The 26,619-nt window shown below is 46.9% G+C and overlaps 2 protein-coding genes across 2 annotated transcripts; both read left to right on the forward strand.

The window, feature by feature from the left end:
* Positions 1–543: 543 nt before the first annotated feature.
* LOC129385474 (uncharacterized) lies at positions 544–3,625 on the forward strand. The gene is made up of 2 exons (XM_055072108.2): positions 544–2,114; positions 3,276–3,625. Exons 1-2 carry the CDS (start codon positions 1,087–1,089, stop codon positions 3,289–3,291), a joined length of 1,044 nt encoding a protein of 347 aa, XP_054928083.2. The 5' UTR covers positions 544–1,086; the 3' UTR covers positions 3,292–3,625.
* An 11,531-nt stretch (positions 3,626–15,156) lies between these two features.
* Positions 15,157–19,042, forward strand: LOC126534262 (ipis-1-like). The gene is made up of 2 exons (XM_050181528.3): positions 15,157–15,361; positions 16,397–19,042. The coding sequence occupies exon 2, from the start codon at positions 16,448–16,450 to the stop codon at positions 17,585–17,587; it is 1,140 nt and encodes a 379-aa protein (XP_050037485.2). The 5' UTR covers positions 15,157–15,361; positions 16,397–16,447; the 3' UTR covers positions 17,588–19,042.
* The last annotated feature ends 7,577 nt before the right edge of the window (positions 19,043–26,619 follow it).

Raw genomic sequence — 26,619 nt, forward strand, 5'->3', positions numbered from 1 at the left:
GACGTTCACCATTCTGGAACGGGATTCAGCTGGTTATGAAGAATCAGAAAAGGCATCAATATCGACCATGCAACTGAAGCGAAGAATTGTCCCTCAACATGGATGAGCACGTCCGAAGACGATGCACAAGATTGTACGATCTCTGCAGCAGCCACGAATTCCCCACGAGGCTCACTTTCTCCGACTCACGCTGAAAATAGTGCGTGGAACTAGATTGAGCACATTCATCACGGTGTGATGAGGCCCATCTCCCAGTCATTACTTTTCCATCGACTCAAAACAGGCGCAGCTGGATACCATAGCGCAAATGGCAACCCACCGTGAGCGCGCGCGCGCGAATTAAGGCGATGACACATCCAATTTGATAGTCAACTCTTAGCCTACATGCACGGCATATCAATGTCGGTACCGCAACTCGATGAATTAGTCACGCATTTATATGTCTAAAGGCAGGCTGCCGAAATAATTTATATATATATATATATATATATATATATATATAAAGCGGAAAGCACCGCTATTCATTGACGTTATTTGGACAAATGCGCGGTATACGCAGACACTGCTGTTTCACGTCATGGTGGAGAGAGAATTTTAATAAAAGACAAGAGATAAATAATTAAACTTACAGAAGCAAGTGATTATCTTGCAAATTTCACCAGACAGACGTTTTGCGTCGGTAATAGATTTACTATTGAATCAATGGACCTCCAGACTCTACGGAGTTCCCACGAATTCCTCCTTTTCTTTGCCGTGGCGAACTATCATCATCGTCATGTGCGCGTGAACGTGGCCCGGCCTCGAGACGTTCGATTTCGCTTCGCTGTCAGCATCCCCCTTGACTGCGCGCCGCTTGCCGAAGGCCACTGGATACTTCAGGCCCGCCGTCGACGTCAAGTCTGAACACGGCTCTCCGAGCAGCTTCACGATCAGGATGACGCTATAAAGGCCTTACAAGCGCCGGCGGACGAGATCCTTAAGCGATCGTCACGTTCAAGCAGCCAGGCAAGACGTCTTCCGCTGGAAAGCTTTGTTACCTATTAATTGCCACGGTTTGCAAGAAAACGGACCCCTAAGCAATCCGCCATGAATCCAGGCAACCTCAAACGATTGCGTCGAGGCTGTGGCTTTCCTCGATGTTCGCGCTTGAAGATACGGCGCCACATCGCTCGGAGCCAGCTGTGGGCGGTGGCCAAATTCCGGAGCTGCCGACGGCGTTACCCTGGACAACGGGTGACAAATATCGTGGGTGCTAAGAAGCCAGCCTACGGCAGCAGATTTGGGTTCCAGACTTCGCCGCTGCTTTTGTGGATGAAACCTGTCTTCCACGGCGACGGCTCGCAACTTGAGGGCATTCAACGCCAAGCTGGAGTGAGAGTGCCCACCTCGCCGTCCAAGCTACGCTGTTTTCAGAGCCTCACCGACCCACAGTTATGCTTCATGAAAAAGAACCTGCGTTCGCCTCTAGAAAGTAGCCTCTATGAGACACCTCATCACATGACCGACTCACCCTCCGTGCCGTGGGGCTTTCTTCGGCTACGCGACAGGTCTCGGATGCCGTTTGCGACCAAAAAAGCTCCAGACGCTGCGCGTGTCGCCAACTCTGCAGAACGCGTTACCGTCTTTCCGAGCGAGATCTTCAAGAGGCGCGAGAGGAAGACAACGCTAGAAGACAACCAGACTACACAGGGTGCCGGAACGCTTGGGCTTGAGACGCCGCCACGGCTTTTGTCGCCTGTTTCGGGACCCGACAAGATGTCCGACTCCGTCTGTCTCCGTCAGCGCGTCGTCTGCCCTCAGCGCGTCGTCTGCCCTCGTGCTTCGAATCGGCTGTTTCTAACATCGATGCCCTCGCGACTGACGCCGCTTGTGGCTGCAGAGGAAGCACCCGCGTCGCTGCGCGCTGCTGCAGCGCATACGTCTCGTTCCGTGCCAGCCAGCCTCTGCGTTATCTGCGCCTTCAAGTGGGCGAGACTCCGCAGAAGCAGCCTGACGCTTCCGGGTGGCGCTGCTCGCGGCCACTGTTGCCGGCCTCCACGTCGCCGGTTCGCTTTGACGGAAGTACTTCGGGTGCTGATTGCTGGAAGGGATAGAGCCGGGCCGGCGCCGCGCAGGTGACGAATTCGCGAACTGTGGGTCGTCTGTTCACAGCATAGACCAGCAGTTGTAAACGTTGCAACGGTTTCCGTATTACAACTTACGTTGAACTTTAGTGTTTCGAATTCGCCCAGATGTAATAAATGATTTACGTAGCACGTGCATCTCTTACTTTGTGAACTGCACGCACCATCCACTAGACTGCATTCTAAATACACTAGAACACATTGCGAGTTCAGTTTAGACGTCATGGAAAGGAGCCTCTTAGCGAATCACGTGCGCTCGGCGTGGAGAACGGGGAACGTTAGAAGCGACAACTGTTCTGGCCAAGCTCCTTAAGAAGTTCCCGACGTTCAGGAACTTAACATTCGCTGGGGCAGTTCTCGCTTCTAGTATTTCTGACCCAGCCAGACAGATTCCTGCTGAGATGTTTTACACTTAAGCGCGAGAAACTGGTGTCACCAGGTAACAAAATGTGTCGCCCTCGCATGTATAGAGTCACGCGAAAGTAAAACCGACCTTCTGCAAGCCATTGGGAACAGACAGACCCACAGTGATAGCTCAGTGATCGCATCGTTCTGCTTCCGTGTATCTGTAAGAGTGCTTCTTGGGCTTAAATTTTAAGATCCCCATGCGTCCATGCTGCTTGCGCGACACGGCAGCGCTGCTCTCAAACACGCAGTCAATGCAGCGGCGGAGCTGCGCACTTGACACACCGATTTGACGGGGCGTTTCATATCCTGGGGCGGCTGACAGTGTGAGCCAGGCTCTAACCTGTGCCTTAAATCATGGGCGCTCGACAGTTTGTGATCGCGATATACAGCCAGACGAAAACCGACTGTTCGGGAATCGCGAATCAAGGTCCTTTACTTACGACTGGAAGGACAGGATTCAAACTTCGAACACCGAACTATGCGTAAAACAGTAAACATCGCGAAAATTGAGGATTCAAAATTGGTCTTCTGAAATGAGATTGCTAAAACGTACAATGAAAGAAGAATTAAACATTTTGTTAAATTTGACAAAGGTCGCCGCCCTAATTGTGTCCTTCATAAAGCTGTAAATGGCAACACAGGTCCTCGTATCCATACTAGTATCGGTAAATTGTGCCTAATCCGTTTCATTTTCCTTCACTGATGGCTTCTAAACACGCTTACTCCTTTTCTTTGCCGCGACAGGCTATCATCATCGTAATGTGCAACATTCTCCTGGTGGTGCGCGTGAGCGTGGCACGAGACGTTCGATTCCACTTCGCCAGCCTGGCTGCGTGGCGCTCATCCGAGGTCAAGGACCGCTGACGTCGCGTCCGAACAAGATCCTCCGAACACCGTCAGTATCAAGGGAACGTTGAAAGCACATCGCCATCATTACGCGATCCTTAGCAGCCACGCAAGATGCCCTTCGCCGGCGAGTTCTGCTCTACTGCTCTGTTGCCAACTTACAAGGGGTCGAGACCTTGTCAAGCTGTCCAAGCTTTTAGTCCTGTAATCCTCCTTTTTTAAGGAAATAAATTGATTGATTGATTGATTGATTGATTGATTGATTGATTGATTGATTGATTGATTGATTAATTGATTGATTGATTGATTGATTTCCACGGCTTGCACGAGAACGCCCCACTATGCGATCCCCGATGAAACCATCTGGAAGCCGCAAAGGACTACCGCCAGGCGGAAGCCTCTTTCGGTGTACGCGTCTGAACATGCGGCGCCACATCGCTTGGAGCCAATTGTGGGCGGTAGCTGAACGCCGGAGGTGCGCAAGGTGCTACAGTGAACGACTGGCAACTGCTTCCATGGGTGCTTCGAAAGTGTATGCTGGTGAACATCGCGTCGACACTCCACCGCATCCTCTCTGGATCAAATCGACCGCTCACCACAGCAGCAGTATGACTCCACTCAGTCTACGTGGAGCTTCGGGTAAAGCCACGATTTCGGGAGACGCGCTTCCGCGCTGTGTTCGGAGATCAACCACAAAGTTTTGCTTTACTAAAGTGAGCACGCCGCCAACTCTGAAGCATGTGCTTTCAGCAGACGGCCAACTCTTTCTCCGAAACACGTGGCTTTGCTCAGCCAGCAATGCCAGGGAGACACGGCTCGGACGCAGCCGGCGACCGACTGCTGTCCGAAAAGACACGGGACGCCGCGTGCGTCGCCAACTCTCTGGATGGGTCATCATCCTGCCGAGAGAGGTTGAGAAACGGCAAGAAAGAAGGCAACAAGTAATGCTCGTCAGACAAGCAGAAGCATCACTTAGGGCTACATTCAGTTTAGGCACACGACGAGCAAGCAACAAAGCCGAAGCCATCCATACTGCACATTGTGCAGGAGCGCTCGGACGTGGGAAGACGCCAGGACTGCTGCCGTCTGCTTCGAGTCACGACCAGAAGGTAGATCCCGTCTCTATTGGGCAGCTCTTGTGCGTCGAACCGGCTATTCCCGACTGCCGTACTCAAGGCTCGTGCCGCTTGTTGCTTTTGGCACCAGGGCATGGCACGTGCGTCGCATCGCCACAGCCACAGCGCATGCGTCGTGGAACCCCAACCCCTGCGTCTTCAAGAGGGCGAGACTGCGGAAGCCGCAAGAGGCAGCCGGGACTTGCCGCGTCTCTTGGCCGCTGTTGTCAAATGAAGCTGTAGTGGTCTCCGACACTAGTGACCAGCTGATGTACAGCGAGCCTAGGAACGGGTCGATCGGAACGTGCTTCCCATCATGCGCGATGAACATGCGCGATGAACTGCTTGCTGGTCGGAATAGAGGCATGTCAACGCTCTCCAGACACCGAACTCACGAACCACGGAGCGACGGGACTCAGCGCCCCCAACGGTTTTGAAGACTGTATTGATTTTGATAGTTATATTTATCGGGAACGCTACGTTTTCGTTATTTGCAACATATAATAAACGCTTGGCTGAGCACATCCGTCTTTCACTTCGTGAACTGCATGCGCAATTTACGGCATCGCGCATATGTAAATGTGCATGCACGCCTAGTTGTAGACGTGCTGTAACGGGAGCGGTATTCATGAACCGTGACGTCCTGGCTGATAAAAAATGTTTGGCTCGTGTCGCTAAGATGCACATTACGAAAGGAATGGCAGTGGCACATACATTATAAGCGGCGTAATGTTTTAACTCCCGCAATGCAATCGGAACAAAGTAAAATGCGACGTCAACCCAGACATAACTCACCGCGTTATCGCCGGCAGCTTTGATGGCGTTGTATTATTGACACACGCTAAAGTTTATTCCTCATATAGCAAACATACCCATATTAGTGTTCCCGGGTCGCAGGCGAGAAGTCATATATTGATGTGAACAAGGGTTGAGAGTTTTAGAACCCGCGTCATCTCGAGGCCCTTGGTTTTTGCGCAAACGCTGTATCATGGACAGCCTCTCACTATAGTGATGCCGCCCAAAGTCACATTATCTGGGCCTGCCTGAAAGCCTCACCCACAAACACCCACTGCACTAATACTACACGCGTCATAAATACAGCCGAGCAGAAGAGCTGCTCAGCTTGGACCTAGAAGAGCAGCTCTGGGCCGTCCGGATGGCCGAAGACGCCGCCAGAAAGCAAGGACTGGCCGCCGTATGAGGAAGGGGGGGGGGGGGAGGACAGTGGATTAGTCTCCCAACACCGGCCACTCGCGGACCCCATCAAGGATAAAATACAGGAGGTAGGCGCGAAATCAGGAAGACGAAAAGAGAAAGATCAGCAAATGTGCTGAGAGAATATGCCCACTCCTGCTGATTCCTTGACCCGCATGTAAGCATGGGTAGCAATTATATATTCAATCTGAAGATACCTTTTGTGGTCTTCTAAAAGACCACAAAAATAACTACTGGGCAGAAACTTAGCATATTTTTTTTAATGTATCGCGGAACTGAGTGGTGTGAGTTGTCGAAGAGGTAACTTGAGGGGCGGCTCTACGTATATCTATGTTTATTGTACGTAATTGGCGCTCGCACAGAAATGACCTGTGGAAGGCGTAAAATATATTGACTAAATATTAAGGTTTAATTCTGTGGTGTTACGTGCCAAACCCACGATAGCATGATGAGGCATGTCATATTGGGGGACTCTGGATTAAACTTGACCACCTGGGTCTCTTTAACGTGCACCCAATGCACGGTAACCGGTTGTTTTGCATTTCGTCCTTATCAAAATGTGGCATACTTGACCGGGATTTGATCCTGCGCCTTAGCAACACAACGTCTATAAGCCACTACGCCTCCACGGCAGGCGGGTTGTGAAATGTGCAGTCTTGACCATTGTAGATCAAGAATGTCATTCTATCATGATAAACACAATTTCTATCTTGCCTGAGGATATTCCTGCCATATTTTAAATGTTTGTACAGTGAGTGTACAGAATCTATCTTCTATGGTATAGGTAAACGTGCTTCCTCGTATAGCACACTATTTACCGCAATCTTAGGAAGTACCAGGCAATAGCGCAATACTTGTTTTTCTATTACTGCATAATTCGTTTCATTTTGTTTTTTTGATGGCGCGTACACAAAAGCTCTGCATCTTCTTTTTCATCTCAAAGTAGTCACGCAGGTATATTTCTAACATAATAGCCCTTGGTACCTTCTCACGGGCAATCTTTGTCCAGCGGCATGCCCCAAGCAGACGACACGAATCTGTTGCCGACGCCAATAGCAGAACACTTCGCACGTTACACGTGTCCTTCCAGTATGGCGGACCTAAGGTTCATGCAAAGTCCTGACCTGTAGTCTGTTTAAGCAGACTTCGTTGTACTTCCGAACTGCCCCACACTGCCTCCAGGTTTCCACCACGTCGGACAAGTTTGTTTGTTTTTCGGCTGCAGTGTGACTTTGCCCACACGCCAGACGTGCTAAACAAGTGTCAGACTTACTCAATACATCGAGCCGAGGCAAGTCAGCAAGACGTTTACGCTGACGGCGTCGCACATGCATGGCGGCCCCAAGTGAGCCGACAACTGCCCCGGCTGCAAACGATCCGTGCGACTCACCGCCAAACGCTTGATTTTGGAATGTCCGGCAGACGGAACGGCACGAAGGAAGGAACAGTCGCGCCCTGGAGTCCATCCTGGCTTTTTTGCCAGGGAGGTAGGGTCATGAAATTGCCTACGAGGGGAGATGAAAACGTTTTGCAACTTGGCTATAACCAAATATGTCCTCTACCTTCTGTTTAGGTCATCTCTGCAGCCTAGCAAGGTCTGAACATCAAGCTTTCCAGTTCGTTATTCGGTCTGCATCAGTCAGTCACACATGGCGTGCTCCCACGATTTCAAGCTCGAGTACCGGAGCGTTATCAAATTTTTTGTGGAAAGAAGGAAGTTCGGCCAAGGAAATGCACAGTAGGATGGTGAATGTACATGGCAGTAAATGTCCTTCATATGCTACAGTGACTCGGTGGTTCATTAAACGTGGCCGTTTGCACGTGGAAGACGACTCGAGGTCAGGGCGGCCGACCACTTCAACCGACTTGGAGTATTCAGCCTCAAGAGAGCCTTATGATGAATAATCGTCGAATCAAGGTGTCCGAAATTTTCGGAGAATTGAACATTTCTTATGGCAGTGCTTTCACTATCATCCACGATGTTTTGGGTATGTCGAAGGTCTCGGCACGATAGGTGTCGCGGAACCTCCCAGCGGAAGATCGACACCACCGCGTGCGTTCATCAAGGGAATTTTTGCACCTCTATTCAAGGTACAGAAAATTTTCTCTCCCGCCTTGTGACTGGGGATGAGACGTGGCTGTATCAGTGGAACTCATAACCAAAACAGCAGTTTATGCAGTGGAAGCATTCGGGATCCCCTTCCCCGAAAAAAATTCAAGACCCAACGCTCAGGCAGGAAAGTCCTTGCGACACTTTTTGGGGGCGCAAAGGGGATCCTGCTCATTGAGTATCTTGAAAGCAGTAGGAAAGATACAGGCGAATACTACGCCAACGTTCTTAGAAAACTGCGTAAAGCCATCGTGGAAAAAACGCCGAACATTAGTGACAAGAGCTGTCCTCCTCCTGCACGACGACGTCCCGGTTCACAGGTCTCGTGTTGCCCAGGCTGCCATTCGGGAGTGCGGTTTTGAAAAGCTGGACAGCCCACCCTACAGTCCCGACCTGGTCCCGAGTGGCTTTCATTTATTTCCAAATTTCAAGAAACACCTCAATGGAAAGAGGTTTGACGACTTGAACTCGATTCAAACTGCCGCAGAATGGTTTGGCAACCAGGAAGAAAGTTTTTTTTTTTTTTTTTTTGCACGGTATCAAAAACTTTCCACGAAAAAGGGAGAAGTGAAAAAGTGTGAGGAGAGATTATGTTGAAAAAAAAATTTTTTCCAATGTCTGGCAGTTTTCTTATAAGCGAGTTGCAAAACTTTTTGATCACCCCTCGTACCATGAAATTAAGCCTACCACCAAAAAATTCAACGACTGTGAACTGTGCAATGTGAGTGAGACTATAGGTCATGTGCTGTGTGACTGCCCTCAGTACGTGGAAGAGCGACGAAAGTTGAGCAATTACCTTACTAGCCTGGACAGCCCACCGCTGTCGGAGGACGTTATTTTAGGCCCTTGGCCAGACGTTAAATCTAGCTTTAAGGTTTAACCTCCCTGCATTTCTCTCATTTGCATCTCTCTCTCTCTAGATTTAAGGCCATCCAGGCCTTACTTGACTTTGTAAAGAATTATCAGCCCAAGCACTCCATACAGATGGCTAACCAGAGAGTGCGGCCTTGATGTTTATCACTGGGTGAATCCTGACGATTCATTAAAGTATATCTCAATTATTGGTTACGTCTTTGTGTTTCTTAATTAACTGATTAATTAAATAATGACGACGACGACGAACGCGGGAGCTGTGGCTCGAGCGCGTTCGCGCGGTAGCGCCAACGAGCCAGCTGTGGTAGAAGACCATGACGCTGGAACCAATCCTGATGATGATAGTTTTTTGTACACGGGGACACGATAGTGGGGTAACTAGCCCTTAACAGCTTCGCTGTAGAAAGTGCGGGCCTGGAGTGTAGGCTTTGAGTAGACCAAATTGCTTGCTATATATTTTACATCCTCCTCCTCCTCTCGTCATCGTCACCCATCATGGGCCTCTTTCTTTTCCTCTTCGGGAGGTCGGCCTGAGGCACCTCAGGCCGACCTCTTTGCATTTCATATCATTAAACTTTTCTCTCTCTTGCCAGAGAATCCCCAGGCCTTTACACCGGTTGTAAACCCTGCTTCTCGCATCGCGCCTTAGAATTCCTACGAACTTTTTCTCCCTTCCCATTCCTCGTAATAGGCATTACAGCCATCCCGTACGTAAAAGATTTATTAAATCCATCAAGCAGACTACATCCACACGAGAAGACCTTGCGGTGCAGATGGCAGTACAGACGCTTGCCTCATTTTCAGGTATTTTGCGAACAATTAAGATACCCTGTTGAGGTTCGCACTACATGCATTTTTTGTCTACCATGCTTAAGCAAATATTTTTATGAGAAGAACTCTAAGGGTTCCCAGCTCTCAATCTGCTTCCTTGACAGCACTACAAATACTTCTGGTTTCCAGTTATATATGACCTGCGCAGATCAGTCGTTTCTTTCTTTCCTTTGCCGGGCGAAGTAGCACCATCGTCATCTGCAACAACCTCATTCTCTCCCGGTGGCGCGCTAGAACGAGCCACGAGGCGTTCCATTTCGCCTCGCTGTCATCGTCGCTGCAGGCTGCATCTCGTCCGAGGTCACACAGCACTTCAAGCCCCTGCTGCGCACGTTGCGTCGTCTTCCAAGTCAAATGGACGCGGTAAAAGGCTCGCCTACCATGCACAGCCAGCGGATGGGATCCTTACGCGAACTCGTCTTGAGTAGGCACGCGAGGAAGCTGCCGCAGGCAAGTTCCGTTCTTCATCATTTCCCGCGACTTGCACGAAAACGCAGCCAAAGAGAGGTCCACGAACGATCCAGCAAGAAGTCGGGGAACCGCAGACGATTGCCTCCAGTCTCCAGCTTTCATCAAGACTCGCGGCTGAAGATACAGCGCCGTATCTCGTGGAATCAGCAACGGGTGGCGTCTGGCTTCTGGAGCTGCCTACGGCGTTACCCTGGACAACGGTTGACAGTTGCCGTGTGTGCCACGAAGCCAGCGTACGGTGGTGGACTTGGCATGGAGACTCCATCGCTTCCTCTATGGATCAAATCAGTTCTCCACGGCAACAGCTCGCCGCGAGCGTGCACTCTACCCCGAGCTTCGAGGAAAATGGAGCTCTCGTGGGTCGCGCTACCACGCTATCCTCGGAGACCCGTCACGACGCAGTTCCGGTTCTCCATCAAAGTGAATGCATCGTCGCCTCCGAAATATCACGCGTACGGGACTCCTCAGCAAGCGACTGACTCAACCTCCGACACGCTCAGATTTGATGCCAAAGCGGAGGTATCGGACGCCGCCGCCGCACCCTCGGAGGAAGCGTGCAGCGGCGGGCGAGTCACGGAAGAAGCCGACACCGGGGGCCTCCCAGACTGCAGATGGTACCGGAACGCTTGGAGGTGGTACGACGCCAGGGCTGTTGTCGTCTGCTTCTGGCCACGACCAGAAGGGCGACGCCGTCTCTCTGCGCCAGCGCGTCGACAGCCCTCCTGCGTCCACGGCCGGTCGGAAGGGCGCGTCTCGCGTTTGCGCGCACATTACCGGCCGTGCTGCATCTAACCAGCCATTTCCAGCGACAGTGGCCGCGACTATCGCCGCTTGCAGCCTTGACCTCCGCAGGAAGCAGCCTCGTCATGTTGCGCGGCTTCGGCGAATGCACCGTTCAGTGCCAGCCTCTGAGTGTTCAAGTGGGCGAGACTCCGCAGAAGTCGCTAGACGCCACCGGGTTGGGTTGGTTAGCCGGGTCCCGCTGCTCCTGGCCACTGTTGCCGGAGTAATTGAGTGTCGGCTCTGACACCTCCGACCAGCTGCTGGTTTTTCAAACTGTGAGCGACCCCGGACGAGAGTGCGTCCTGTGACGCGCGACAGACTCGCCCTCCAATGGCCGGTCTCTGGGCGAAGCACATCAGCGACAGGCACCCTGCGGAGCCTACGCGTTTCAATACAAAGCCTCAACACTGATGGACGCAGATACTCGGTGGGGCGGTTGCTGGCAGTGGCAGAGGCAGGCGCGCGCCGCGCAGGTGACGAATTCGCGAACCACGGGTCGACGTGACAAAGAGCGCGCCAGCGCTTATGAATAGTGTAGTGATTTTAATTGTTTAATTTTGCGGTGGCGTTAGTGTTTCTCTTTTTGTTAGATGCAATAAAGGCTTTGCGAAGCACATGCGTCCCCTCACTTTCTGAACTGAATGCCGGATCAACGCGATCGCATATCGAAACGCCAGAGTATGGTGTTCAGTTTAGACGTTCTGTGGGAGGTATACTTGTGAACCATGCTTGCTTAATTGACACAGGGAAGATGCAGAATTTGTGTCGAGAAGACGGAGATAACGAACTTGATTGGGGGGGACCGAAGGCTCCCCAATCATGTTGGTGGCTCCATCCACGACGGGACAGGGAGGTGGCGACTCTCCGCGACATCGCGAGCCCTCTGGACGGCCTGTAGTTGGTTCGTGAAATCCGAGCTCTTCAGCAAGGCGTCCCACTTGGACTTGTGTTGAAGGTCGGAGCCCGCGTTGTACGGGCACAGCCAGAGCATGTGGTCGAAGGAGCAGCATGCGTGACCGCATTTAGAGCACGACACCGGGAAGTTGGGGTCTATCCAACTAAGCCCTGTGGGGGTGAGGTAGGATTTCGTCTGTAAAAGCCTGAAAGTAACAGCCTGCGCCCTATTCAGTTTCGGGTAGGGGGGAGGGAATTTACTCCTGCTGTGTTTGTAATGCGACGTAATTTCATGAAAGGTGGTAAGATGATCTTTGAAGGGGCAATACTGTGGGACAGCCGGACCGTTAGCTCGGGCGCGGTTCGTGAATTCACGCGCCAGGCAGTTGGCCCGCTCGTTAGGGTTGCAACCCGTTTGGTTAGTTACACCGTTCATGTAGGCCGGGAACCACACTTTGGTATGACCTCCAGTTTCTTCTTCAGTAGTAATGCGAAATGATCTGTTGAAGATGCGCTGCGCGTTTAGAAACTAGAGCGGACGAGAAAGCCCTGACCGTCGTGAGCGAGTCGGAGAAAATGGTCGCCGGGCCTTTTGTGGCTTGAAGAGCCAAGGCTATCACGGTTTCCTTCGCCTCGTTCGCGTATTTAGTGTAGATTGACGCGGCGCTGATAAGTGTTCCGCGCGCGTCAACGACCGAGATTGCAAACCTGTCTTCGCTGCCATATTTGGCGGCGCCGACGAAGAATGCATCTGCCCCGTAAGGATTGATTCGTCGAAGGATGGTTCTAGCACGCGCTCTTCTGCGACCTTGGTTATATATTGGGTGGATGTTCATCGGTACGGGTTCAACCTTTATACCTTCCCGGGCTAATTTAGACAGGAGGTGTCTGTCGAGCAGTGCCTGTATACCAGCTTGATCAAAGTTATCTTAATTCCCGGCTTAGTTGACGAAAGCCTGGAGATCTGTGCAATAAACTGTGCTTCAGTTATTTCGTTTGTGGTATTGTGAATTCCGAGCTCAAGTAGTTTTACCGTGCTAGCGGATTGTGGAATACTGAGTATTATTTTGACGCCAGACCTGATGAGCGTGTCGAGTTTGTTCTTTTCGATTTTGCTCCATTTGAGGTACGGTGTCGTGTAAGTAATATGACTGATGAAGAAAGCTTGGAACACCCTGAGTAGATTGTCCTCCTTGAGTCCCCCCTTTTGCTTGCGATTCTAGTGACGAGTCTTAGTATATTTTCGCCTGCGCGCCTAGCTTGTTTAGAGCTTCTGCATTACAACTCCCGCGTTATTATCCCACGTTCCCTCGATATTTCGGAAGAATGCGAGGTCTGGCGTTGTGCCTCGACTGACCGAATTACCCCTCCTGGTGGGAAACCTACGATCCGTAACAAGCGTGATATTAAAATCGGCTGCACATCAGGCTAAGTTTGTGCCCTTATTGCTCTTAAAGCCGTATCCCCATTCCGTGTTCAGAGCGTTGAAGTCCCCGCAATTAAGAGGGGCGAGTTTCTGGCTGCCCTGATTGCGGAATGGAATAGTGCATTAAACTCGCTGTTTCTATCTGCAGGCGAACTGTAGACGTTAAGAATAAAGACATTCGCGTTGCTAAATCTAACGGGCACGAGCGCGATCAGTTGTGCTTCTAGTCCGCTCCGATATTTTGGAACGGTGTGCTCCACAAAAGAGACGCTCTTTTTAACTAAGGCGGCGATGCCTCTCCCCGTTTCGCCTTTTTACGCTACTGCACGATACCCCGATAGAGTGATCTCCTTCTCCGCGAGCATCTCCTGCAGTAAGATGACTTGTGGCTTGTCTGTCACCGATCTGACGAGCTGACCTAACGGAGCCTTGCGCCTCTGGAAGCTAGCGCAGTTCCACTGCCAAATTTTAACGCTATTGTTATTTGTGATCGCCATCTTCTTTACTGGGAAATTTTTAGAAACCATTGGCGCCCTCGTCAGGATTTTATCCGGTTGGGAGCGGTTCAGTATGTGTTGTTTGTCTACTTTTGGGCTGAGCCCTAGGTCTTTCTCGTAGTGTTACTCTCAGCTCTATGGCGGAGAGCTTTTCCATAATCCTACTCAGGGTCTTTTCCAATTTACCCTCGTTTTTGACGGGGGAAGCCAAGGCCGCGAACGGGGTCTCGTTGACCTCGTTTATGTCGCCCTCTTCTTCCTCCGCCGTGTCGCTAAAAGGTTCCGGGTTGAGCACCTTGCGTTTCGACTGCCCGACTAACGGGCCTGGGTTACTGTTGCTAACCTCGTGCCGGTTTATGGATTCCTTAAGCTCTGCGAGCTCGCGTCTAAGTTCCCTATTTTCCGCTTCGAGCGCTTGGATACGAGGATCGATCCTATGCTCTGGCTGTGCCTGCTTTCATATTGTGTGCAAATAAACATATATTTAAAAAAAAGAAGAAAAAGAAAGACATGTATGAGCATTACTCATGGCAGTGCTGCAGGGACAAATACCACTCATAATTCCGACAAGCGTCAGTTACAATGCCGAGTTGGAAGGAAAACTTTGCAAATACTTCTTCAGGAGTTCAAGCATCTGACCAGTAAGTAGTTGATCATGACTAGGAAAAATATAATCAATTTCACAAATAGCACCATTCCAAAAGAACTGGCACACTGCATTGAATTTTCAGGTGACAACTATTTTTCTAAAAGCCTCTGTGCGTTAATACAGCCTGAGGCAGCTTAAATTTAGGTCACTTGAAATGGAAAAATAAAGCGGCAAGTGTAACGCTCAGATTTGCTATCTCGCGAACATGAGCGAAAATTTCAATTTGAAAAGGTTTGCTCGAAAGGAAAAACTCACGGCCGTAACCCTGCTGCCAATCGCCAGTTGTAAGAACAGAAAAAAAAAAAAGCCGCACTGAAAAAAGCAATAAGCTGCACGATGAATGCACACTTCGTCGATATTTGGAGCAGATTGTTAGTGGATATCAAGCAATGTGCAGTGGATAACAGCGAAACATCTAACCAACTTACTGACGGAAGTAAGGCTCACATGATAAGTTTACTCTATCTAACCGATAATGCAGCACGTATTGTGCAATTAAATCACCCGTAATGCGCAGCAATTACCGCACTCGAAGTCGCTATCGCAGCAACGTGCCATTTATTTCAGGACCACGAAAAACAACCTATTCACCTAAGTACATTCGCGGTTTACCTGTCGGCAAGCTGCTAATTCACATATGACAAAAGCAAATGTCGCGGATTCCAAGCCCACGAGTGCACAAGTCAAACTGTACTCACACGAATTTCGCGCACGTTTGAGCCCTTTCGGCACGCACAAAAGCGCGCGCAGAACGTCTTGCAGCCGACACGAAAAGCAATGGCTAATCTACGTTCGAGAGTAGCTCTTTCCAAAAGTAAAAACAAGCAAAAATGCGACGCCACATCCCGCGAAAAAGAGTTGTTTTCTTTTCTCACCTTCTCTCAGCTCACGCATGCGCAACGACCACGGAGCTCTCGGGAGCGATGTTCAGGTCAGAAACCTAGCCTCTGGGGAAGGTGAAACAAGCCATCGATCCTGCGCGTCTTTCCCAGTTCCCTAGTTTCCTTAGTCTCCGTACCTAGACTGCCTAGACCTGCTGTATCGCGTCTCGTGCTTTGCCGCGCGCGTACGCCCCACTTTCTACGCCACTGCGCGCCAACCGGAGCGGAATTACGGCTGGGTAAGCTATTTGAATACCGGCGATTACAGAAAGCGATGCTTGCGTAGCTGAATAACTGTCCCACCACGCTGATGCGTTAACACCTTATGGTTTTGTCGAGGCTGTGCTTGTTTGTTTCGCTTACAAACATGCTCCACTTTTTCATGTAAATAAACTCGCGGGGGTAAAACCACCACTTCCTTGTAGAGTTCACCCACAAATCAAACGCAGTTTTCTTTTTTTTTTAGTGAGCGGGATTTCAATTTGTAAACGTGCGTTCTGTGTGGTGCAGGCGTAGGGTACCGCACGGGCTCGTAAATAAGAACGAAGCGCATCTGCAACGTACGTCAAAAATTCGTGTGCGCTGCGCGGGCAGTCCACGTACACGTACGTACACTTATCTAATCAATGCCCGTGAGTAAAAATAAGTACTCTGTGGTCATCCCACAATGATATCTATTGAAACTCGACGAAGTGTCGTAAACAGCCAAAGAGGCGAGATAGCTTTGCACCGGTGTGCAATCGAAGTGACCACTCGCTTGACAAGCCAAAAAAAGACACAAAAACGAAAGACAAGTAGCGACGCCCCCCTTTTAAGATTCCGCACTAGGTTGCCGTGACGTCACGGATTTGAGCAGTCTAGTTATAGTGGCTAATCCATTCGACTGCACAGGTCTGATTATTGCTTATTGGCAAAAAATTAAGGATTGTATACATTGCATTCTAAAAAAACCAGAGATTCAACTTCGCAAGTTTCGAGATTTCCCATGCCAACAGTTAGCGGCCCAAATATGTTTTAAGTTTGCAACATTACTGGTGTAGTACCTCGGAGCTTTCGGTGTGAAATTCCAAACAGTGACATTTGGTCCTAATTTTTCACCACTATTTGCAACGTTTTCCCTCTTACTAAGTGAAATGTGGCCGTGAAATAATTACCAGTACGAATTGATTCAGTGTTGCTCATAAGTTTAAGTCACTGCAGTGAGCTCAATGTTGCGCAATTAAGGTGCAGAGACTGGAACTCGACCTACAATAACAGTTCACTACATTTTGCAGGGCAGGCAGACAGAGGCAGCTTTAGTTTAACTGTTTGTAACAACGAGCACCATGACTGCAGACCTATCCCATGCTGTGCTGGCTTTCGGTGTTGACCTCTACAAACAGCTCACCGTTAACGCAGGCAGAAATGCCAGGAATATCGTCGCCTCACCATTCAGCATCGCAACCTCCTTGTCTATGACTTTAGCAGGAGCCAGGGGACATACCGCAGATGAAATTGCAAACTCCCTCCACACCAAAAATTCTGAAGATATCCACAGCCACTTCTGCAACTTCCTCACTCAGCTCTTGGGCTGTGCACCCGAAGTGACACTCCAAATTGCAAACCGTCTCTACTGCGAGAAGGCATTTAATGTGCTTGAGGAGCACACTAGCGTGCTGAAGAAGTTCTACGGTAGTGCTGTCATACCCACTAACTTCAAGACAGAACCTGAAGAGGCAAGACTCGCCATTAATGCGTGGGTCGAGGAGGCCACAAAATCAAAGATCAAAGACGTTCTTCCAGGGGGCATAATTGACTCTGATACGGTGCTTGTCCTAGTCAATGCCATTTACTTCAAAGGTATATGGAAAAACCAGTTTGACACCTTGGCCACATCCCCAGGCAACTTTCACGTGTCCAAGGGCAAGGTCAAGATGGTGGACATGATGCACAATGAGGCACGGTATCGAGTGTCCAAGTGTGATGACCTCAAGGCAGGCGCCATCGAGCTTCCATACAAGGGTGGCAAGGCATCCATGTTGATACTGCTTCCAGATGATGTGGAAGGGCTGGCAGACCTGGAGGCTTCATTGACTGCAACAAAGCTGGAAGACGTCATGGCTGCATTCCAAGGCCCTGCGAAGTCTGCCAACCTCAGCTTGCCGCGGTTCAAGGTCGAGCAAGCCACAGACTTGAAGACGACCTTGCACTGCATGGGAATCAAGGACCTTTTCTCAGATGGTGCAGACCTCTCTGGGATAAATGGAAAGAAGGAGTTAGTGATTTCAGCGGCCATTCACAAGGCCTTTGTTGAGGTCAGTGAGGAAGGCACTGAAGCGGCAGCTGCGACCATCATGGCCGCAAGCAATAGTTGTGCCAGGTTTGCGACCAACTTCATCGTGGATCACCCATTCATGTTCCTGATTAGGTGGCATGATCCCAGCATTATTCTGTTCATGGGATCTGTGCGTGACATTATTACTTAAGCGTATTAACAGCTACCTTAACAAATTTAGCTTGTTGAAACTTTGTCAATTTGTTTTTTTGTTCAGGAAGATCGACTAACTTGGCTTTGCTAACAATAACTGATTATATCAGCCATTCACTTGATCTCAGTTACTTTGTTAGCTCGGTTTTCTTAGACGTTACTAAAACTTTTGATACAATACACCATAATATTTCGTTTATCAATCTCCTGTCTATCGGAATAACTGGTCCAGCACTAAATCTTAAAGACCTACCTGTTTAGTTGCAAACTGACATTGTCTGCAGGTGGGGCTTTTTCTGAAAGTAAAATTATTAACCAAGGAGTGCCCCAGGGCTCTATTTCAGCTCCACTGTTATTGTGCATATATATGAATGATTTACATGACTGCCTCAATTATACACTACCTATACTACATTCAGATGATACCCCCTTAGGTAAATCATTACTTTAATCAATTATGAAGCTAAATAATGACCTGCCTAAGATTGATGAATGGTGCGATGCTAATTTTCAAATTGTAAATGCAAGAAAATTCAATTCATGATATTCAGGTCATCACAGAAATCATTTCCCTGCTCTCCAGCAACAATCATCAATAACCCATGATTCCCCATTTTCACCAGAGCGCTCTATGACTTGGCACTACGTGGTGGAAGGAGCATAGCAATGAGGGTGCATGTGAAAATATTGGGGGGTCGGCCGCCTCCTCCCGACCCCCATTAGAGCTCCCCCTGTCGTAGCCTACAGGATCATCTTTCATTATAGGATACGAGTCGTGGGACATTTGTCTGACCTATTTAAAACCCTTAGTTCAATTACAGAAACAAGCTCTTAGAATTACTATGCACTCCAAATACATGCACCTTAGCAGACCTCTAATTCAGGCTTCCCACATTTTACCCATAAAATCAATATACATGCTACATGTAGCTTGTACAAATCATTATATACAGAAGGTTATTACCCTCTATCGAACAGTGTCTTTACAACACCCAAAAGGAACACAAGGGCTGTCAAAGAAAATAAGTTTGACTTACCTATTTGCCAAAATAATGACGGTGAAAGACTACTATAATTTAGTGGCACTATTATGTGGAATGAAATTGCCAATAATGCCAAGTAAGAGTGTTGTGCAAATCATTCAGGTGTTATTAGAAGTAAAAAGATATTTCACGTGTTTGACAAAAATGCAAATTAGCATTTTCACTTATTTAGTGTGTCTTCCTAATATTTCAGCTCGGGTGACAAGCCTGAGCCAGTGTTATTTTCAGGGGTTGTCTCCATATTTTTGCTTTCATATATTGATATGTAAATCCCTCTTGTCGTTGAATTTGTGTGCCTATTTTGCTATGAACCCTCTACTAGCCCTGTGGCTATGGGTCCAGACACTTGTATGCTTTCATTTTGTGCGCATATATACGTACATTAAAAAAAAAGACATGTATGAGCATTATTCATGGTGCTTGTCTTGGCCTATTCCATGTGCCTTCATAAAATTTATTTGCGCTTAGTTTTCCAGTCAACATGGCCACGGCCTGCAGTTTAAAATATGTTTCACATCCACTGCCATGGGTGCGAGTGGCATTGCCTAACATTCCCACGGCTATATTTCATACATGTACAGAAATAATGAAGAAAGTGGACAGGAAGACAGCGGCCACGTTAGCTCAATAGTACGGCATTGCATATGTAATGTGGAAGATGTAGATTTGTTTGCCACCTGTGGTGTGTTGTCTTTTTGTGCACCTTCCATTTCCTTTTTTTTTTTCTTGTTTCTACAGCTCAATTAAAGAGAACAGTTAATTTCCCCTACACTTTCCCTGGCTTCATTGTCTGGTGGCTTCATGTGACTGTTATTAAGAATAACTAAACCTTTGGGAGTTGCCATTATAGACATGGCTGCATAAAGCTCTGAAGATCACGTCTTGAACATTCCTGATAAAAAGGCGATCGGGGAGTATCCTAAATGCTTTCCGATCCACCGAATCAAAAGCTACAATGGTTTTTGACAGTGCAAAGAAAAAGGCAGGAAGCCACGAAAAGGAGGTCCAAGTTTTCAAACAAAAAGCATGAAAGCAGCAGGCCACAATAACTTGTTTACCTGCGAGTATATTCTTGTTGGAGCACAAGACCAACAAAAAGGACCAGTAGCATGCAGATTAGCAGCCTGTGCATAATATTGTACACTCGAGCTGATATGCGCCACATGATATAGTATTAGGAGTATACATGCAACACAGGGGTGAAACATTTTAACTTAATTTATTGGTATAAGTTCAATGCAGCACATAAGCTCCACAATATAGCAGCGAGGTACTGAGCATATTTGCAGTCAATAAGGTAATGAAACGTATTCTCATCAGAAAGTGAAGGGACACCTAGTGTAGGTCAGACAACAGTGATGAAGTGGCCAGAGGCATCGAGAGCCTTGTATTCGTTGCTTTGGCTGTTGTAACCTTGTATATGCTGTAATTTGCAATAAAGAAAAATCGGCTGGCATAAACAGCAACCATTAGAAGATAAAAAGTTCAAGCTTGTTTAAAGAAAAATTACAAATAGAAATGTCCAGAAAAAAGTGATGCTAAATGATGGGTAAAAGGTTAAAAAATGAAACTCTGGTGTGTTCTGTGCCGAAACCATGATCTGATTATGAGGCACGCCATATAGCGGGGCACGCCGGGTTAATTTTGACCACCTGCCATTTTTTAACGTGCATCTAAATCTAAGCACACGAGGGATTTTTGCATTTCGCCTCCATTGAAATGTGGCCCTCGCGGTCAGTATTGAACCTACAACTTTGAGCTAAGCACTATAACGCCGTGGCCATTGAGCTATCATGGCTGCTCAGAGAAAAGGTGTATAGCCCTTGAGAACCGTAAGAAATTTATTTATCGAAGATGTGCAAATAGTGATTTTCAAGAGCAGATCAAGTAGGAAAAAAATGTCAGCGATAGATTTCAATTAACAAACAGATTTTTTCACCACTAATATTATATATTGCCTTCATCCTGGTATTTGCACCATTAGCAAATATCCTTCACTATGCTGTGCATAGTGAAGCATGTTTTATTAAAAGAACATGAGGAACGTTAGAAACGAATGATCAGTTTGTTTGCATGCTTGGAACTCCTTGGAGCACACATGCCATTGTCGGAGCGCAAGCATCAGTGTATACCTTCAAGACTAAATCATTAATGTGCTTGGTCTGTGGTGATGGCTGAGCAAGAAAAAGCACTTTTTCTCTAGTTAGAATGGCTTCAGCAGGTGGCGCCACTATATTAGTATATATCGAGTTATTTTACAATGAGGCCTATCCAGACTTACTAGGAAGAAAATACAGCGGTAATGCACGTATAACTAGTACTACCAAGCAATACCCACTGCTGAATGCCATGCCTGAACAAAATTTCAATGTCAATGATTGCAGTTTAACTAGAAAATTAAGTCTGGCTCCCCGCGCAATGCAGCATGTTCTGCGACACAGTTTCTCGTGTTTATGTCCACTTCGACTGCATTTTTGCTTCAGTCTCATGGTTTTGCATAGTTGGCAATGTAAAGTAATTAAACACTATTAAAAAAATATTCAAATTTACGAGTAGTGACTGTTCGATTCAAGGATCCTATGAAAGTGTGATATTGTCACAACGTACTAAGACAGCAGGGTAAGCCATTATGCAGCACGAATAAGAGCGCTTTTTATGAAGTGCAAATACAACATTGTGGCTCCATTGTCGTCTTCATGGCCTGGCACATACATGCAATGATATGGATGGGGCATTTGCCCCCCTTTGAAAAGAGTATCGTCCCAATGCTCCAAGCTCCAAAGGTGGCTCAGAAAAGATGTAAAGTTAAAGTCCGATAAAAAAGCATGGCTTCATACCAAGCACCTGCACAACCTCAGGCAGGTGCCACCAATATTTAGAGCAGTAAGGACTGCTTGAACCTTCTTAATTGACGTCATTGATGCAGTGCAGAACTTTGTGTGGTCCAAGGTACCTCCACAGGAGCTTCTCGGAGAGCCCCCACTGACAACTGGGAGTCTGCAGACCTACCTACACCTTGTCGCCGTCATTGTATATGACAGTTTACCAAACGTTTTAACGGCACGAAAGCTAGATATCACATTACATCCTCAAGTTCCCCTGCGTTCCCTGTGTGCTGTCTGCCTTTTGCATCATTAGAATGTTTAGTAAACATCCACCAACTTGGCCAACAACAAATACTTCATATGCAACAGGTTTGCACCGAAGATTGTAGTGTCTGGGACTGTAGTTCTGTTGGCTTCCGATTACTAGATGTGCAAGTTACCTGGCTTTCCGTGCACATTGCGTAATCTCCTCAGCACCAATCTCGTCATCATCACATGCACGCAGCAGCACCACGTCCAACATTGTTGTAAACTGACTGCCCTAAACGGCACTGAAGGGTGCCATGCGTGTTGCCCCTTGGTGAGCTGTGTTGTAAGCAAAGGTGATTCAATTCGTTATTCAAAAGTTTCACATCATCGTATACCTTTATTTATGCAATTCTGTATCATAGTGGCGCTCTTTGGCCATACCTGGCCCTTGTGCCAATAAAAACCACACATTCATTCATTCTGTATCATAATTTACGCTCCACAACGCACATCAGAAGTCTAGGTAGCCCAAGTACAAATGTGCAAAGTGAACAACGAATCAAATGTGATCCCAGGATCCCACCATACTCGCAGCTAGGCCTGCAATCTCGCTTCCATAATTTTCATAACATCTATGAACACACCCACACAAAAAAGCGAGAATTTCTAGTGCACTGTTCACTAGAAAAGTATCAAGCAGAGTTTAGATTATTGATTAGTAATGCAGTTATTGAAAAAGAAACTTCATTTAAAGCTGTTAGAAATTAGATGCAATCTGTATAAGAACCCTAACAAATGAGTGAAGAGCATATAACACAGCTCGAAGGAATGAAGGGCTCTATTATCGGTATGTGTTGAAATCATGGAAATTAGTGTAGCAGATGCTACATTGAATAAATGTTCTGAAATGAGAAGGGGGTGTTGTCGACTGCAGGCAGACCTAGCCTTGCAACATTTGTTAGCAACTGCTCAGCCAGAACACCATGTTTTCAGTAAAATAAAGAATGCAAAAGCTCTATATATGTTGTTCATTGCATCGTCGTTCACAATTGCAACACAAGACGAGTGAGCATGACGACACGCACACAGGTGGAAAGTCACGCTTGTGAACCATTCAGCACATTATGCCGCGCCGGCTTGCGCAGAACTACTACGTCAAACCCTGAAGTAAGTCAGTTAAACGTTACCAATCGCAAGCTAAGTAAGAATGAGCCATTTGTAAATGCGTCTTAAAGGGAACAAAATGCAACGTCAGTCACTTCTAGAGCAGACAACCATTGTTTGCAGTGACTTGCGATTCTACTCCACACTGTAGCTCCGCCCGCTAGGTCTAGTCATACACGAAAGCAGCTCCTTAGCAGCATTGTCAGTGCCACTACATATTGGGTGCGCAAGATATTTGAGAACATAATGACGACTTCCAAAGTAGCAAAGATATTTCAGACTAGAACCGATCTATATTCTATTCAATTGTTTACATCATGTGTTTCGCCGTTGAATAAAACTCTTGAATAAAACTCTGTAAAGCCTCAACTACTGACTAAATGCGGCTCCGATTATGGCTGCGAGCTCTAATCAGATAGCGCACACTGATTGTCAGCGGTGGTTCTCCAAAGGCAGCCTTTAGCGAGTTTTTATTTGTTTATTTATTACATACTGCACACCCTTGGGTCCAAGCAGGTGGGTAGGTTTAAAAAACAGTCATAATACAAAAAACGACAGTACAAGCTGTTTGAAGAAATAACATAGATAATAAAACGCAAAATGTCAAACAAAAGCATTGTGTGGATGTTAGTCTTTCTCTGAGTGTGCCTTGTAATAGGTAGGAGAATAGCAAGTTGGGCACCAGGAGGCCACACAGAGGGCGACATGGCACCAGAAGTTCACACCTAGTGAACTTCTCCTGGGTTGCCCAGCACCTGCACGTGGAAGCAAGTATAAATCCATTGCTTGGGAGTGACACCTAATGACTCCGTGCACCAAAAGCTTGGCACTTATTGACTCTGCCACTTCAGGCTGCTACACAATGGCCATCTTTGGCCTTTCAGTGTTCACGCCATGGCTTCCAACTGCTTGAGAAACTCAATCGCCTGAATGACATCTGACCATTGCAAGAGCTTATTTACCTTTGTCATGGATGATAATCAGATGTAAAATTTTATCTCGCCCGAAAAGGAAAGGATTTAGTGACATTAAAAGGTGGTGATCCCAATTCGCTGTGGCTGGCGTATAAGACCACTAAGACAACAAACGGTCATACTGGAAGCTGATACTCTCAAATAAATCTGCTAGGTAGGTGACAGACGGATCAGTGAAAGAAAAATTAAATGCGTAGATAGATGGAGCGAGAATGTTAATGTCTATGGTGATTCAAGGCTATGTAGTCAAATACATACCGCACCCTGCACATGCAAATTATAGACCAGCACTTGGAGCCCTGACAAACTCGGGCTATTTGCAATGCTGCTGTGTGTTTCCTTGTTCGTTTGTTTCTTTGTACCACAAGCCTACAAAAAGGTCATTACAGGAATGATAACACAGAGCATAAAACACGAGATAGTCTTTCATTTTCATGTAAAACGTAATTTATCCGCCCTTAGTACAAACAAGACGGTAAAAGCTCACAGTGCAAACAAAACAGATCAGGGCCATAGTGGCCATTTTCAACATACTAATAAGAACAGCAAGCAGAAATTTTAAGAAGCTGCAGCATCAGAATAAATAACTGAATTAACCTACGTAAGTGCATTCACAGAAGGCGTTGCCATTAACAAGCACAAAAGTGCAGCGCTAGCTTCTGATACTATTTTTACTTGAACAACAGTGTAACCCTGCAATGGACAGTTGCAGCTGACAAAGACTTGCATTGCGGCCTTTTCAGAATATGCCACCTTTTTCTGTTTTTCTTCTTCAAGCATAAAAAAAAAACTGGCTGTGGCAAACGACGCAGTTCAGCTTATTCAGCTGGCTTATTGGAAAAGGCAAGCATCACTTGCACAACTAGATCACAATTTTTAGTTTGCTGATTAACAAGTTTCACTAACATAAATCAATGAACTCCTATTGTTTCTTACACAAACATAACAATATATTTTTATACATCCATGATCCCACAACCCTTTCAAGGGCTGTAACAGGGGTCCATTTGTTGTCATAGTTAGCAAGGAGGTGACAGACAAATAAAAATACATATATTGCAATAATTTTTTGTTGAGCGTGACGTAAACGCATGGCATTTTTATTACTGACTTTAGGACACGCATTATAATTGCAGGAATGAAACCCGGCTAATAATGGAGTCATATACAACTCGCAGAAATCCAGAAAACGGTACCAGTTCAGTGGTATCTGGTTCCAAAATTCGCCCCCCGAAAAAGATACACTGCCATTCCAGCTAGTTTCTTCCTGCACAGCTTGAAGGAGGGTTTTGGAAAAGTAGTACGTGGAATGGAAATTTACCTTTGGGGTTGGAAATCTCAAGACTGGCAGTCTTAAAAGGATATGACTGTCATTACCTTTTCCCGCTTTTGCATTTGCAACTGCCCTCAAGCACATCATTAAGTTAATTACACAACCAAGACATAGATCTTTTATGCAGGTAATGTTTGTGGCTCCCTGTGTGCCACTTGAAGAAGATGAATCGCACTATCTAGCTGCCACAGGAAATTAAGAAGAAAAAGAATCTGGCAGCAGAATAAGCAAATCTCAACTCCTGTTCAAAAGTGCTTAGATAAACAAACTTGAAAAAAGAAGAAAGACACAGTATATCTCTGCTTTGTAAGTGGCACGTCTACATAAGTACATTAAGTGTTGTCTTGCCATTAGAGGCAGGAGAGAGGGAAATAAAGTGGTAAGCTGCACCAGCAAGCTATGTACTAGCCAAAAGGAAAAGAAAAAAACAAGCCTCGTGAACAGTGTTAGAAAATAGATGACATCAGGACTTCCTATGGCAGGTGTGAGGACATCGTCAAAATTTAAGAGTGTCCAGGACACCGCGCCCCGTTGTGCACTTGTGCCTTTATATCTTGGCATTAGGAAATGTCAAGGTTACCATAGGCTCTTGTGTACATCTCTGCAGATTCATTATGCTTAGTTGTTAGCCTTAAAAGGAACTTAAGGAAAGGTATAAGAGCTAAATTTATAAATTGAGCTACTAGTAATAATGAATTTGTCATTCGTAGTGAAAACAGAGCTTTTGTACGCAAGAAAATGATGGAAATGAGGAATCGCAGAGGCCCCGCCTATGTTAAGACTATGGCACATCTCAGGTGACATAGCACAGGCTGATTCACAGAGAGGGAGAGGACACATGCAAATTATGTCATTTCATCCATTTTGGCACAGGCGATTCAAATTGAGGGGCAGCAGTAGGACCTGCGGTGGTGGTTTCTCCTCCTTTTTGTTCATCAAAATCTACTTCTCCTCCTTCTCCCTTGCACGCAACAAATTCATATACTGGCACACAGAAACGTTGATATATCGACTTCTTGACGAATAATCCGTCTAACTCTGCTTAAGATGACATACGTGAGTGACTTATATACAATGTATAAAAGTTTTGTGCACATGTGTACATTAGGTGGAGAACAGTAGACGAATCTTTCACATTACGGTAATTGCAAGTAGTAGTTATAACAAAGAAAAGAAGATGTAAAAGGAAAGTGGGATGGCTCAGAATTGAGCAGGAATAGAAGTATTGCATGTTTAAGAAAAGAGAAAACTAGAAGTAGGTACGCATAATGACGCATAACGGAAGCCTTGTGAACAAGTGCGATTAGAGAAGGATATGAAAAAGAGTCGGGGTGTTTGTTTTGTCACATATATGTTGGAAGGATCTGTAGGAGTAGAAGAAAGTGAAGAAGAAAGAAAATGTGGAAGATTGTTAATTAAAGGAATTTAGAGGTCAGGACAAA

This window comes from Dermacentor andersoni, chromosome 7 (assembly GCF_023375885.2).
Source record: "Dermacentor andersoni chromosome 7, qqDerAnde1_hic_scaffold, whole genome shotgun sequence".
NCBI lineage: Eukaryota > Metazoa > Arthropoda > Arachnida > Ixodida > Ixodidae > Dermacentor > Dermacentor andersoni.

Excerpts from the sequence above, each read along its gene's own strand:
- LOC129385474 (XM_055072108.2), top strand. The coding sequence starts at position 1,087 with ATGAATCCAGGCAACCTCAAACGATTGCGTCGAGGCTGTGGCTTTCCT.
- LOC126534262 (XM_050181528.3), top strand. The coding sequence starts at position 16,448 with ATGACTGCAGACCTATCCCATGCTGTGCTGGCTTTCGGTGTTGACCTC.